Source organism: Lithobates pipiens, unplaced genomic scaffold (genome assembly GCF_037356315.1).
Source record: "Lithobates pipiens isolate NorthernLeopardFrog02 unplaced genomic scaffold, aLitPip1_a1.2 Scaffold_23, whole genome shotgun sequence".
NCBI classification, from domain to species: Eukaryota; Metazoa; Chordata; class Amphibia; order Anura; family Ranidae; genus Lithobates; species Lithobates pipiens.
The window spans coordinates 254,764,316-254,780,885 of record NW_027507785.1 but is presented as its reverse complement, the minus strand read 5'-3'; the positions used below and the strand labels follow the sequence as shown (position 1 = coordinate 254,780,885).

The 16,570-nt window shown below is 44.0% G+C and overlaps 1 protein-coding gene across 6 annotated transcripts in view; it reads right to left on the bottom strand.

Moving 5' to 3' along the window:
• Nucleotides 1-16,570, bottom strand: part of AGL (amylo-alpha-1,6-glucosidase and 4-alpha-glucanotransferase) — a 171,619-nt gene that overhangs the window by 10,177 nt on the left and 144,872 nt on the right. For all 6 annotated transcript variants that reach the window (XM_077453051.1, XM_077453050.1, XM_077453049.1 and 3 more), the window contains exons 26-31: nucleotides 14,328-14,553; nucleotides 13,013-13,124; nucleotides 12,781-12,916; nucleotides 9,431-9,543; nucleotides 6,755-6,966; nucleotides 1,422-1,519 (exon numbers count right to left, since the gene is read on the bottom strand). In XM_077453051.1, the coding sequence (XP_077309177.1) occupies nucleotides 1,422-1,519; nucleotides 6,755-6,966; nucleotides 9,431-9,543; nucleotides 12,781-12,916; nucleotides 13,013-13,124; nucleotides 14,328-14,553 (897 nt within the window). The remainder of the gene's footprint in view (nucleotides 1-1,421; nucleotides 1,520-6,754; nucleotides 6,967-9,430; nucleotides 9,544-12,780; nucleotides 12,917-13,012; nucleotides 13,125-14,327; nucleotides 14,554-16,570) is intronic.

Here is a 16,570-nt window from a genome sequence, read left to right as displayed (position 1 = left end):
ACTTTCAGCTTTCACCATTTTGCAAAAAGGTGGCATTTAAAAATTGCATATATTTGTTATTTATCAACCACTTCCCGACCAACCGCCACAGTTATACGTCAGCTCGTGGGGTCAAGATAGCAGGAGCGCTCACGCTGCACAGCGGGGGTGCTGATGCTCACGGCCAACGGTTGCGATGAATGCCGCCCACAAGCGATCATGAGCAGGGACACAGAACAGGGACGAGTGTGTAAACACACACTTCCTTGTTCTGTTCTGAGAGAAGTGACAGATCGTGTGTTCCTATTAGCTAGGAACCACGAGCCGTCACTTCCTCTAGTCAGTCCCCTCCCCCTTCAGTTAGAATCACCTCCCAGGGAACACAGTTAACCCCTAGATCTCCCCCAGTTTTAACCCCTTAACTGCCAGTGACATTTTTACAGTAATCATTGCATTTTTATAGCATTGATCGCTGTATTAATGGTCCCAAAAATGTGTCGAAATTGTCCGATGTGTCCGCCATAATGTTGCAGTCACAATAAAAATCGCAAATTGGCGGCATTACTAGTGAAAAAAATAATAATAATAAAAATGCTATAAAACTATTCCCTATTTTGTAGATGCTATAATTTTTGCGCAAACCAAATCAATGTATGCTTATTGTGATTTTTTTTTAACCAAAAATATGTAGATGAATACATATCAGCCTAAGCCCTAAGGTAAGAAAAAAATAGCTTTAAAAAAAAAAAATGGGGATATTTATTATAGCAAAAAGTACAATTTTTTTGTGTTTTTTTTTCAAAATTGTGGCACTTTTTTTGTTTATAGCGCAAAAAATAAAAAACCGCAGAGGCGATTAAATGCCACCCAAAGAAATCCCTATTCGTTGGGAAAAAAAGGACGTCATTTTTGTTTGTGTGCAACGTTGCACGGCCATGCAACTGTCAGTTAAAACAACGCAGTGCTGAATCGCAAAAAGTGCTCTGGTCAGGAGGAGGGTAAATTCTTCCGGGGCTGAATTGGTTAACTCAATACAAGTTGAGCTTTTATATTTGGTAGGAATTTTGTAAAATGTACTATGTTTTTTATTTGTCAATAACGATTTTAGTGTATTTTTAACGAAAATACTGTTTCATAAACATTTGCGCAAATATCATTGTGCCCTATAAATCTGTAGAACCTTTTTGTATTCTATTGGTCAGGTGCTTTCAGAAAATATATGGTTTGGGGGGGGGGGGGGGGTCTTTAACAAACTCTGAAAGCTCTAAAGGAAAAATAAAAAGCAATGAAAAAATGGCCTGGCCACCTGAGTGTAAAAATGGAGCAGAGGGCCGGGCAGGGAAAGGGTTAATCTAAAACTGAAACATTCTAATAGAAGATACATTTTAGAATCTATTAATAAATACGGTCAATAAAGCAACAATACTGTTTGAAACACTTACTCCGAGTCTAAAGTTTTCATTCCTAGAGGTCCCATAAGCTTTTTCTGTACAATTTCAAGAGCTTTCCACGCTCTAAGAGGGGTGAAAAGCTCTGGTGCCTGAAATAAATGTAGAAGAAAATTATCTATATGATGATTCACATCTGCCCCATATACTTCTTCGTTGGGAACATAAAAGGGTCATTATTACAAGGAAAAATGTCGTGCATTTACCATGCAGCCTCAGGGATATTCGAGGCAGCTGCTTTATGAAATGTGTGGGATTTACAATTTAATAGATAAACATTTAAAAGATGTAAAAATGTGATGTAAAAATCATAACCGATATATATTAATGTTTTAAAAACTTGTTTCTGTATGTCAGTTGTAAAATGATACTAGATGGGGGCAGCCATATTTGCACATTATGTATGCAGACTCTTTGCGTCCCCCCCATCCACAATTCTTATTATCTTCTTATTATCAAAGTTACCAGTCTGTCAACAGGAGTAATTCTCATAGCCTTCTAGTCCAAAATTTTTCCACAATAATAAATCCACATTTGCTTGCTCATATACTTCTTCCTCTTCTCCCTGGAACAGATCTTCCATAGGATCCCTACTCTCCTTGTTTTTGTTTCCAATATTTCAGTATTGCTAACCTACGTGCATATCCACTTCCACCTTGGCCAAGTCAATAAAGTCACATAAAAGGGACAGAACAATCGTTGAATAAGGATTATAAAGAGAATATTTTTTGGAGCCTATTGCAGACTTTAATGGTACCGTACAAAGACATTACCGTATATACTCGAGTATAGGCCGACCCGAATATAAGCCGAGGCCCCCAATTTACCCCCAAAAAACTGGAAAAAATTATTGACTCGTGTATAAGCCGAGGGTGAGACATGCCTGTCCATCCCTGTGTGTCCGTCCATCCCTGTGGGTCCATCCATCCCTGTGTGTGTGTCCATCCATCCGTGTGTGTGTGTGTGTGTGTGTGTGTGTCCATGCATCCGTGTGTGTGTGTGTGTGTGTGTGTGTGTGTCCATGCATCCGTGTGTGTGTGTGTGTGTGTGTGTCCATGCATCCGTGTGTGTGTGTGTGTGTGTGTGTGTGTGTGTGTGTGTGTGTGTGTCCGTGCAGCCTACCTGTGTCCAGCCTGCCTGTGTCCGTCCAGCCTGTGTCCGTCCAGCCTGCGTCCGTCCAGCCTGCGTCCCGTCCAGCCTGCGTCCCGTCCCGGCCCGTCCCGGCCCGGCCCGTCCCGTCCCGAGCCGAGCCTCCGTCCTTCAGCTCTTCGTCGGCGGCCATTCTAGGATTCAAAAGCCGCGCCTCCGTCGGTGATAGGCGGAACACTCAATTTCCCACTGACTGCTGGGAAATTGAGTGTTCCGCCTATCGGATGTCCGTGATAGGCGGAACACTCAATTTCCCAGCAGCCTGTGTTCCGCCTATCACGGACATCGTCTCATCCTCGTCCGTAGTACGAGGATGAGACGATGTCCGTGATAGGCGGAACACAGGCTGCTGGGAAATTCAGTGTTCCGCCTATCACAGGCGAAGGCGGAGGCGGAGGCGCGGCGTTTGAATGTTAGAATGGCCGCTGTCTGTCTGCTCGATACGCTGATCGAGCAGGCAGACAGCGATGACTCGAGTATAAGCCGAGGGGGGCACTTTCAGCCTCAAAAAAGAGGCTGAAAATCTCGGCTTATACTCGAGTATATACGGTAACACATAAGTGATCTATAAAAAAGTATTTTTATAAACACTGTATTAGATGGATAGTGATAAGAGTGATGGCAAAAGGCTGATACTTATAACCTATCATACTCACTGCTGAGCTTTTGTGTTCTGACAGGGGGATATCCCCCCCCCCCCCCCCCCGCCAGAACACACAGGTCAGTGCTCATAGCCATTGGCTGTGAGTGCTGATCAGATGCGATTGGCTGCTGGTTTTTCAGCATGCTCTTTTGATAGAAGATGGTCGCAAGATCAGCTTCTGTCAAACAAGGACCTGCACACACAGGACAAATGTCGGCTGGTATCTACTGTATCGGCTGGTTCCGCCCGATATTCGGCCCGTGTGTATGGGGCTTTAGTGAATCATAAAAAAAAAATAATAATAATAATAATAAATCAGCAGCTATATTATAAACTCCTAAATATGTGCAACTACAGTTAATAAAAAAACTCTGAATACAATACAGCACCCCAACCTCAAATAAATACTAAGCGCAATAATAATATTATAAAGCTATCATATCATAAAATAAACTCTGCACTAAGAGATAATGTGTGACAGTGCAGACAAAGATTCTGTGTTCAATATATATCCAAAAGTACCAGAAATAGTCCCTTGTGTTTAAAATGAAACAAAAAGGGGAGATTTACTAAAACTGGAGAGTGCAACATTGGTTTCCTTGCAGAGCGGCACCGGATCAGCTTCCAGGTTTTATTGTCAAAGCTTCATTGAATAAGCTGAAGTTAGAAGCTGATTGGTTACCATGCACAGCTGCACCAGATTTTGAGTGCTGCAGTTTTAGTAAATCTCCTCCAAAGTTTCAAAAATAACAACTCAAGCGATGTTAATCCTTCACTTCATGCCCACGTCAATCTCTCCTTAGCTGAAAAGATACCAGCAAATCACAAAGTGCTTCTCTCCACTGAACACTTGGACATACACTCACCAATTTAAATTGCAAATATTTCTCAAGACAGGGGAACACACTATTGAAGCTCAAGCTGTAGATTGCTCCTCCTGGTAGGAAACCGGCTTCAGGTATCATAGAAGTGTGTCCTCACTAATTCATAGAGCTCATACAAAAAAGACTAATATAGGGTAATACCACTATCCCGGAGAAATTGATTGCACTGTTTATGAATATTTAATTTTATTTGGCGGTATCACGATATGTATGGTCTCTTTTGTAGAAGGAATATAAATTGAGGAGGACACACTTCTCTGATACTTTAAAGGCAGCTTCCTACTAGCAGGGGCAAATCATCAGCTTAAGCCTCCCAAGTCTTTTTTACCTGTCTTGAGAGAGACTGGCAATAAATCAGCACTATGAATTGATGAGGTTACAATCCCCTGATACCAAAAGGTGGTTTTCTACCAAGAGGGGTGGATCATCAGCTCAAGCTTCCCAAGTGTGCTTGTATGTCTTGATTTTTGGCACCTGTGGATATATATCTTTGTCTGTACTGTGTAGCACATCATCTCTTAGAGCACAGTTTGTACTGTTATGAGGTGTATGATTGCTTTGTTATTATTGCACTTAGTATTTAGATGCAGGGGTGGCGCTACCACTAGGCAGACTAGACAGCCGCCTAGGGCGCCCGGCCGCTGGTGACCTTTTTCCCTCTCTCTGCAGCCAGCAACTAAGTCAGTCTCAACACAACAGGCAGCCGCTCCCAAGTCCCTCCATACAGTGTCAGCGGCGGCGGAGGACTGTGTCTGTGTCCCGACTGAATCGAATGGAGGAAGGAAAGGAAACATCCCTTGCACTACTGTGTGCCTCAATCATCAGTGCCAGTGACCTGTCTGTCTGTGTTTCACCGTCAACACTACCAGTATCTGATCATGTACCACTACAGCCAGCCAACTCTGCCTCTCTCTCTGCCCAGTTCATATGCCACACGGTCCGTCCCCATGTCCCCCTCAGATCTACAGCCACTGCACTTCCAAGTGCACTTGTAATGCAAAGTGGATTAGCCTTTAGTAAATAAACCCCCCCCGTGTGTTAAAACAACATTGTCTTGAGTGGCGTTGTGGGATATTTGATATTTAATATTTATTATTGTTAATCATTGTGACACATTGTTTTTTTTTAGATGGATTTCAATAAATGTATTATATTACTATTGTGGTCCATTCATGCTACATCTCACATTCTAACTTATTTTATTAGTAGCAGCAATTCTTTAATCTTTATTGCTGCTACATTTGTTTGTATTTTGGAGGGGGAAATCCTCCATAATTGTACAAATCACTGTTCAGCCATCTCTGATCTACTATCCCTGATCACTGGCCAGGCCTGGAGTACACATAGATGAGGGATCTAGGGATTCATCCTGTCCATCCTGCCTGGTGATTGCTGGCATAGACAGGGCTGGCCCTCACACATCAGGCTCTTAGTCCTATTTCACACTATAACACGGTGCAGGAAACCCACCATCCATGTGCATTTTCCACACCACATTTAAATTGCATTGCCCTTGCAATCTGTAGTGAATGTCTGTAATGTTTTGCCTGCATCTGATCACATGGTACAAATGGACCATGCAATGCGCTTGCAGTGCAGTTCCAAAATAGGTGCTGCACAACTTTTGTACAATGTGACAAAATTTGAGCCCATTCAAAATGAAAGGCTTAAATCACACCACACAGAATCTCGTGTGAATTACATGCAATTTATAGTGTGAATCAAGGCCAAGTGTACCTGTCACATCTGTGTAGTGATGGCTGTCATAGATCTGGATGAGTCAGTGATGACAGGAGACTGCACTGCACAATCAGAAATCTAAACTCGGGGCGGAGCGGTAAAATTAGGTTTTGCCTAGGGCAGTGATGGCAAACCTTGGCACCCCAGATGTCTTGGAACTACATTTCCCATGATGCTCATGCACTCTACAGTGTAGTTAAGCATCATGGGAAATGTAGTTTCAAAACATCTGGGTTGCCAAGGTTCGCCATCACTGGCCTAGGGTGTCAAAAATCCTTGCACCAGCCCCGTTCATATGTGGTTGTAGTGCTGTAGTTTTACTCAATCATTGAATGATCTATAAAAATAGGAAGGCACACCCCAGCTTCGGCTTTGTTGTAGGTTCTTATGGATTGTTTGATTATTGATCATGTGACTTTAGTGACAAATTAAACATCCTTCTTCACCACCAGGAAGGATGTCAGAGGATATCTCAAAACTGGAAAACCATACAGAAGTGAGCAGAGAGATAAAGGAATACCTGTTCCTAGAACAGAAGGCAGCAGTTTTAGCCAAAGACAAACTGGATTTTTCTTGAAGAGACCGTCAGTCTCAGGCAAACTCCATGCAGGTTGTGTCATGATTATGATTCAAACGTTAATTGGAGGTTTGCAGATCATGCCTTGCTTACACTGTTCCTCCCTTACAAAAAAAGAGAACACTTCCTACTGGGAAAACGACATCATTCGAGTGCATATCAAATCTGATCATTTCACTATATTGATTGTCAAACTGATCAAAAATGTGGTCCTAGGACTTAAAGTACCTGAGTAATGAATAGTGTATATTTCTATGTAAATGAACCTGGAGAACATATTTAGCAAACAGAAGGTTTTATGTCTCCTAAATGAAATCATACATTTCACACTCACCACGACCATGGCCACAGGAAAATTTGGCCGCAGCTGGTAGTCACACCAGGGGCTGGAGGCTCCATAGCTGTCCTTGTAAATGCCACGTTTGTGAACCAGATCTGGACGCTGTTCATTGGGGTCAGAAGGATCGTCTGAGACATAAAAGTACTTCTCAAAATGATCCTGAATGTGCTGGTTCCACTCAGAGAAAGCCAATAACACCTCTCTCCCTGAATTAAACAGCAGAAACAAGAATCAACTCAGATGTTGCAACCATAATGAAGACACTTCAAACGTAATCCAATGACACTCCCTACATGTGTTAGGAAATCCGTCCTACAGGAAATGCATTGTAGCGTTACTGACATTTCTGCTAAGAATGTATAATCGTACTTTACAGGCATGTGTTGTAGACCATCAAAGCGGATCTCCACTGCATCTGAACACCGCAAACCAAAAACACTATTTAAATAATTTTTAATATTCAAAGCAAACTCCTTCACCACCCCCCCCCCCCCCCCCCCCATATGTTTCCATGCTTTATTTTGTTGAGAAATTACAGTGGAACCTTGGATTACGAGCATAATCCATTCCAGGAGAATGCTTGTAATCCAAAGCACTCGCATATCAAAGCGAGTTTCCCCATAGAAGTCAATGGAAACAAAGATAATTCGTTCTACATTGACTTCTATTGCATGCATTACCGCATGTGGCTGGGGGGGGGGGGGGGTGCTGGAGAGGCTCGGAAATACTTGGAGACCGCTCGGATGCACTCGGGAAAAGAGTGATTCAGAGTATTCCAAGCGGCTCCGAATGTCTCTGGTGCCCCCCCCCCCCGCCTCTGGCCAAATGCAGTACTGCACACCGTAGAGGCTTGAATCCTGCTTGTTTTGTGAGACAACACTCGCAACCTGAGTCAGGATTTAAAAAAAATAATAGCTCGTATTGCCAAGCACTCATTAACCGCGTTACTCGCAATCCGAGGTTCCACTGTACTTTGAAAAACATGCCCTAGTAGCTATAACCGTGGCCATCTTTTGTAAGGGCAAATGATCCATGCAACCTTTACTTCCTGGAATCCATCTGCCCTTAGCTCAAGCATTCATGCAGGAGAATGTTGAGCTGAGAACCCCTCCTTCTCTAATGAAGACTCCTAAGTTACGTATAAAGTAACTCAGTTGTTGACCCACTTGAAGACTCCTGGGATGTATGACATCATTTGCCTAGGCAAGAAACCAGGACGTAACAAATGTAAAAAAAAAAAAAAGTTTAACCGCTTAAGGACCGCCTCACGCCGATGTACGTCGGCAGAATGGCACAGCTGGGCACAATCACATACCTGTACGTTCCCTTTAAGTGCCCAGCCGTGGGTCGTGCGTGTCCCGCCGGCGGCACACTCACGACCTGGTCCGGAGCTCAGCTCCGTGACCGTGGCCACGGGACCCGCAGACCCGATCGCCGCCGGTGTCCCGCGTTTGGGTCACAGAGCCGAAGAACGAGGAGAGGTAAGTGTAAACAAACCTCTCCTCATGCTTCCTACTGGCTGTTCCCTGTTATAGGGAAAGACGATCAGTGACGTCAGGCGCCAAGCTACGCCCCACTACAGTTAAAAAAAAACACAAACACACACACACTTAACCCCTACACTGCCACCTAGTGGTTAACCCTTTCACTGCCACTGACATTTTTACAGTAATCAGTGCACTGATTACTGTATTAATGCCAATGGTGCCAAAAATGTATCAAAATTATCCGTGTCCGCCATATTGTCACAGTCACAATAAAAATCACTGATCGTCGCCATTACTAGTAAAAAAAAAATATTAATAAAAATGCCATAAAACCCCTATTTTGTAGATGCTATAACTCTATAACTTATTGTGATTTTTTTTACCAAAAATATGTAGAATACGTATCGGCCTAAACTGAGGAAAAAAAATGTTTTTTTTATATATTTTGGGGGATATTTATTATAGCAAAAAGTAAAAAATATAGCATTTTTTTCAAAATTTACACTCTATTTTTGTTTATAGCGCAAAAAATAAAAAACGCAGAGGTGATCAAATACCACCAAAAGAAAGCTCTATTTGTGGGAAAAAAAGGACACCAATTTTGTTTGGGAGTCACGTCGTACGACCGCACAATTGTCAGTTAAAGCGACGCAGTGCCGAATGGCAAAAAGGGGCCTGGTCCTTTAGCTGGAAAATGGTCCGGGGCTTAAGTGGTTAAAACAAGTTAATACTTTTCTATGTACTAATGTTACCAGCACAAGGATTAAAAATAATCTTGATGTGGGGAGTGAAGTTCCACTTTAAAGAAATGATACAAGACAATAACATGTTTGCATTTTTTATTTTTATTTTTTATGGTGGATGATATAGTCTCAGTTTAGTGAAAAAAACAAAAACGAATGCCTTTAAAAACTTTCAAAACTAAAGCCGCAAGGCTCCACTGCCTGTTTCCCTTAGTGAGGATGGCGGCGCTTGGACAGGTAAGTGTCCTTATTAAAAGTCAGCAGCTACAGTGTTTGTAGCTGCTGACTTTAAAAAAAAAAAAACATTTCCGCTGGAACACCCCTTTAAACAGGGCTTCTAATTACCTTTGTGAAAAATAACAATATGAACCTGAGAAAGCAGGAAATATACAGCATATTATACATTATTTGAGATGTTAGAAGTTGTATCAATTTCTCACCTTCTCTCTGCACTTTGACTCCTTTGTATGGATACACATTCTTCTTACTGAGCTCAGTTAACCAGCGCATTGTAGATTTACTAAGGCCGACAATTTCTACTGCAGATCCATCCCTAATAAGAAATGAACGTTGAAACATCGCCACCTGCTGTATTCACACTAGTAGTGCAGACAAGTTCAGTAATTTACAGCTGGGACATGTACTGTACTAGCCAGGCTTGTTCTGTAGTTTTACTAACGCATCATAGGAAATAAAATCAAGCCTCTTCACGTTTATTTTAAATATTACTATATATTCTTCCCAAAGTAGGAGCAGGAGGTTACATCTCGGAGTCTAGAAAGGTTGAAACAAAACCACCTGCTGTCAAATTACAAAGATGAAATAAATTCACATAATGGGGTTGATTTTCTAAAACTGGAGAGTGCAAAATCTGGTGCAGCTCCACATAAAAACCAATCAGCTTCCAGGTTTTATTGTTAAAGCTTTATTGAACAAGCTGAAGAACCTGGTGCAGTTGTGCATGGTAGCCAATCAGCTTCTAACTTCTGCTTGTTTAATTAAAGTGGGATTGCACTGTGGAAAAAAATATTAAAAGCCAGCAGCTACAAATACTGCAGCTGCTGACTTTTAATAAATGGACTCTCACCTGTCCCGGGGTCCAGCGATGCCGGCAGCCGAGGCCGATCAATCGCTCGGCTCTCGGCTGCTGCCACGACCATTCTAGGTGAGGGAATCAGGAAGTGAAGCGCTGCGGCTTCACTTCCCGGTTCCCTACTGCGCATGCGCGAGTCGCAGAGCGCAATAGGAATTGTCCGCGCTGTCTCTGGGACCCGTGTGTGCCCCAGCAGACAGTGCGCAGGGACAGGAAGAGGCATAGACTCCCGTGGGAGTCTATGCCCGGAAGTGGGTGTAAATACCTGTCTTTGACAGGTATCTGCACCCCCCTCCCCCCTGAAAGGTGCCAATTGTGACACCGGAGGGGGGAGGGTTCCGATCAGCAGAAGTTCCACTTTAGGGTGGAATCCCGCTTTAAGCTTTGACAAAAAAACCTGGAAGCTGATTGGCTACCATGCATAGTTGCACCAGATATTGCACTCTCCAGTTTTAGTTAATCAACCCCATTTTGTACCTATGAAAGGATGTCAGCTGGCAGACTTAGGACCCGTACACGAAAATCGGATGGAAAATTTTGTACGACAAGCTGTCCGCCGATTTTCAGATCGTTAGTACGGTGCTTTCCACAGCCGATTTCAGTTTTACAGTCAGAATTTCAGTCAGACAAAAGCTGGATGTGCAGACTATAAAAATGTTGTCGTACACGACCTCAACGTCTGATTTTCGATTAAACAGTACGATTTTCGAATGAAAAAAATCGTAAGAGCAAGACTACGCATTTTTACAAACAAAAGAATGCATACAAAACTAGTCAGTGAACACATTACGCCACTTCTGAAGTTGTATTCCATCGTACAAGAATTTTAATATGGTTAGTAACTTCTTCACTTTCGACATGAGACTAGCATGCAAAAAAAAAAGGATGTTCGTTCATGCGAAAATCTGATCGTGTGTAAGAGGCTTTTGCCCGTGCGACACACATACAAAACATAAAATACATTTTTCTGTTTTAACTTTAGAGTAGCATTTCGTATCTTGAAGTATTCACATCCACCAAGGAATTTTAAAGCATCTACTGTTTGAAACTATATCCCCAATCTCTTTTTTGTTGACACTCTATTCTTGTGGATCAGTGTTGCTGCTTGGCCCTTTGGACAGGAAGGGACAGGGAGCGCACACTGTAGAGGTTACATGACTGCTCACCTGAGCAATATTAGGTTCCTCACCCCCTCTGATAGCAAAGCACATTTGCCCCCCCCCCGACCCACCCACATAGCTATACAGATGGTCCCTCATCCTCATTGATTGCGCAGCGCATGCTTGCCTCTGTCCCAAGCTGAGATGAGCGCACGTTAGACGATACATTATGGTCATATGTCTGCCATGATACCCTATGCATTGATAACAAGGTGCATGTGTGCCATGTCACAGGCTGAGGCACACACGTAAGGGTGGCTCTGTAGGGGTGTCTCTGTGGGACCCTGCAAAGGACTGTAGCCACCCTCAAAACAGAGAAATGTCTAAGGCAGAATGTAAACAAGTGACAGACGCAGACTGAAAGCAAAACAGAAACATGGTAATTCCTGTAGTACTGTATACAGTACATTGCATCTCACACTGAGGGTGTATTAACACTTTAATATACTGGGAAAAAAACATGCATGTACTGGATAGGAAAGGTTATGGACTCTTAGGGCCGATTCACACTATTGCGATGCGAGAACCCTGCGAATCAACTGCGGGTTCCCGCAACGCACCCAACATGCACGGCAGTTCACACTGCCATATGCGAACTGCTGGGGAGTGTCATATTATATTATATTATATGTTAACGACACCCCCATTTCAGCTCACATATCGCACTGCGAACTGACAGTTTGGACATGAATTGGATCGCATAAGTGGGAACACACATGCGATCCAACTCTGGTCCGAACAGGAAAAAGCGCCCTGTGCGTGTTTGCACCGAATGCGGTACAATATCAGTCATACTATCTGTATGGCTGACATCGCACCGCACAGACATTACATGTAATGTGAACAGTAGTGTGCTGCGAATTAAATGCGATGTCTGCCATCGCAATAGTGTGAACCGGCCCTTAGAGGGTGATTTACTAAAGCTGGAAAGTGCAAAATCTGGTGCAGCTGTGTATAATAGCCAATCAGCTTCCAGATTTTCTTGTCAAAGCTTAATTAAACAAGCTGAAGTTAGAAGCCGATTGCACCAGATTCTGAGAGCACCAATTTTAGTAAATCCTCCCATAGTATCAGGATGCATGGGCATTAGGGGTCGGATCCCACTGACATCGGATGTGATTCACAACGCACTGCAGTGAAAATCGCATGCAATCTCTGTGCAATACGATTTCAGCCATACAGATAATATGGCTGAATTTGTATCGCATTTCTACCGAACTTGCACAGGACCCTTTTTTTGTTCTGCAGCAGAATTGGATCGCATGGGTGTGATCAGATGCCTGTACGGATTTTCGGTTCGCACTGCGATATGCAAACTGATTTGGGGGTGTCATTAACTTTTAATTGACACTCCCAGCAGTTTGCATAGGGTAGTGTGAACTGCCACTGGGAGATATGCGATGCAGGAACCTGCAGTGGATTTGCAGGGTTCCCGCATAGCTGCAGTGTGAACCAAGCCTCAAGCTTAACATAATCTTTCCTTGTGAATAGATAGCAAACTCTCACAAGCTGTACTACAGTTGAGGGATTTATGTACCTTGGTGTTGCTGGAATTCCTTTATTTCGGGCACGTTCACTCTCCCCCATTTTATCCATCCAGGTGCCACAGTTTAACCTATTACCGCCAAACACGAAGCCTGTCACTGGGTCAACGCCTGCATTGATATTAAATCCTGCACACCAATATCAAAGAGTATTAAGAAAGGAAAGCTCAAATAGAATTAAAAATAACAGACGTTATACAGTAATTAATGCTGTAATACACTCACCTTCATCCCTCATGTTGCGGTCTATTTGAGGTCCAGCATTCCTCTCTCGGAAGTTGATTCCCTGAGCGTGACGCTGCAGAGCCTCTTGGATAACATCATAGAGTGGCTGATCCTATATAAAAATACAGACAATCCTAAAATAGTAATCAATACCACAGTGTATTTTTAAGACCTAACATACTGTATAGACACACATGTGTGTTTGTGTGTGTGTGTGAGAAATGTTTTTTACTTAAAGTTACCACACTAGTACCATACTTTCAAGACCATCCTTATTTTAATGGATTTTTCCATAAATTGTTTGGCTAAATCTGAATAATCTGACTGATTATAAATCTGAGGCATCCGTTCACATCTGGGGGTAGCAGAAATATGGGCAGAAATGCAACTTATTTTGGCCCCATTTCTACAGACACAAAAAAAATGCACTAGGACATATGACACACTTTGGTACCCCAAATGAGGGTAGCAGTAACGGGTTTACAGCTTTTTTTCTGTGTTACAAAATGCACAAAAATGCTCATCGCAAAACCTGCTTGGCTCAGTGCCAAAATTTGGTATATGAGCTTCTTTAGAGTGTTTTTGGAGCAGAGGGAGACCCATACAGCAGCAGAAGACCACACTTGTCAGCTAAGAACAGGAAACTGAGGCTACAGTTGGCACAGGCTCACCTAAATTGGACAATAGAAAACTGGAAAAAAGTTGCCTGGTCTGATGAGCCTTGATTTCAGCGGCACCATACACATGGTTTGGTCAGAATTTGGCGTAAACAACATGAAAGCATGGATCCATCCTGCCTTGTATCAATGGCTCAGGCTGGTGGTGGTGTAATGGTGCGGGGCATATTTTCTTAGCACACTTTGTCCCCCTAGAACCAATTGAGCAATGTTTAAATGTCACAGCCTAGCTGAGTATTGTTGCTGACCATCTCCATCCCTTTATGACTACAGTGTGCCCATCTTCTGATGGCTCCTTCCAGCAGGATAATGCACCATGTCACAAAGCTCAAATCATCCCACCGCTAGTTTCTTGAACATGACAATGAGCTTAATGTACTCCATTGGCTTCCACAGTCACCAGATCTCAATCCAATAGAGCACCTTTGGGTCGTGGTGGAACGGAAGATTGGCATCATGGATGTTATCAAGTCAATATGGACCAAAATCTCAGAGGAATGTTTCCAACACCTTGTTAAATCTATGCATGGAGAATTAGGTAGTTCTGAAGGCAAAAGGGCGTCCAACCTGGTACTGGAAGCTAAATTTCAGTGAAAAAATATATATATATATAAAAAAAAAAAATTTATAAAGCTTACCACTGTCCCTGCAGCTGTAGGAGGAGAATCATCTTTGGGGTACATCCTGGAGACTGGACACTTGAGGATCTCTTTGCCTTTTGGAACTATGTTGCAGTAATCTTGTATACACTGAAGCCACCACCACACAGCATCACGGCAGTTATACCTAGAGTAGGTGCCCTGACCAAGAAGGTTGGGGATGAGCCCATGTCTCAGGGTTCCAGCAAATGCGAGAATAATGTTCCTGAATGTATAATGACAACAATAGACAAACAAGCTCTTTAATCCCTTCATTACGGAGGGTAAAACAAAAATGAACACCTGAAAACAGTTTTGCAACTTTGATATGGGTTAGTAAACTGTACATACCATCACAGCTACTTAGTGTATCCAGGTGCACAAACACAGCGGGGCATATATGTGGCCCAACGAATAAAGACCCACTTACATTAAGGCTGCATATATAAGCCTACGCTCGCTGGGAAGGGCGTTGGCAGCTGATCCTCGTCCAGTCCGAGGGAGCTGACATTTCCCCTCAGCGCGTCTTCCGGGTTCGCGGCTCCGGCACTGTAAATGGCCAGAGCCGCGATGTTGTCCCTCTCGCGGTTGAACGCGGGAGACTTCTTTCCGGCAAGGTCTGGCAGACGCTGCCAGACCTTCGCAGCACATGTGCCATTGACGTCAGCAGCTGCATGCAAAGTGAGTATCTCCTAAACCAGGGGTAGGCAATCCCCGACACTGGTGCCACAAGCGGCACACAAAGCCTCATCAGCAGAGCATTGCAGGGAAGTGTCAGTGAGATACTAATGCATTCCAGTTCCAGAATTCCCCACGCCGCGCGTGCACTGAGGGGGAGGCACTGTGACCCCGCACATTGTAAAAGATGGCAAACATTGGTTTTCTAACTTTGCCATAGCTGTGATCGTCAGCTTTTGTGATGGGAAAGAGATTGGGTGCAGTTCTGCTAGGGGGGCGGTCCCTGTTTCCAGAAGGAGGAGGACTGTCATTGGTCACTGCTAAAGCCAATCACTGTCCTGCTAGCCCCGCCCACCATCTGGAGGAAGATGACTCGCTTTGTTGCCACTACCAATCTCAGAATGAAAGGATTTCACTGTGATTGAGAAAACCCCAATCAGGTGACAGTTTGTGGAATTAGTGTTGGGTCACTTACTGCTGAACCCTGCACTCTGTGTCCCTTTAAGCCAGAGCCAGTATTCAGCGCAATAAAAATCACACCCAAATTTTCCTGTGGCGCAGAGCGCTGCACTTTTTCTCAGCTGCGGGGCCCAACTTATGATCCTGCACACAGGCCCACTGCTTTCAGAAAACGCCTCTGACCTGAGCTCATCATTGCGCTTCAATTTCAGAGGCTTGTATGTGACATCACATACATCCCATACAAGCAAGTGGGCTGGATGCGAGAGGTGGGTCAGCAGGATGAGTGTGTCAGGACAAGTAGATGTGTCTCATCTCTGCTTCCTTTCACCACTCTGCATATCACGCCTATCATAGATGAGAAGAGGGTACAGCGGTGGGGAAAATGAGCAGGAGGGACAGAAGAGCAGGGGGGTACAGTGTTGGGCCAGATGAGCAGGGGGGTTTTTTGTGTTGGGGCAGATGAAAAGGGGGTTCAGTGGTGGGACAAAAAAGCAGGGAGGTAGAGCAGTGGGGCAGATGTGAAAGGAGGTATATTGGTGGGACAGATGAGCAGTGGGTCACAGTGGTGGGGCAGGAGATCAAGGGGTACAGAGGTGGGGCAGAAGAGCAGGAGGAACAGAGGTGGGGCAGTAGAGCAGGGGGTTACAGGAGTGAGACAGATGTGCAGGAGGTACATTGGTGGAGCAGATGAGAAAGCGGGTTACAGTGATGGGGCAGATGAGCAGGGGGTTACAGTGGTGGGACAGATGTGCAGAGGAGAAAGGAGGTACATGGGTGAACACATGAGCAGGGGGTTACAGTGGTAGGGCAGATGTGCAGAGTAGAAAGGAGGTACATGGGTGGAACACATGAGCAGGGGGTTACAGTGGTAGGGCAGATGTGCAGAGTAGAAAGGAGGTACATGGGTGGAACACATGAGCAGGGGGTTACAGTGGTAGGGCAGATGTGCAGAGTAGAAAGGAGGTACATGGGTGGAACACATGAGCAGTGGGGTACAAAGGCAGGGCAGATGTGCAGAGGAGAATGGAGGTACATGGGTGGAACACATGAGCAGGGGGTTACAGTGGTGGGGCAGATGAGCAGATAAGTCCATTGTTAGTACA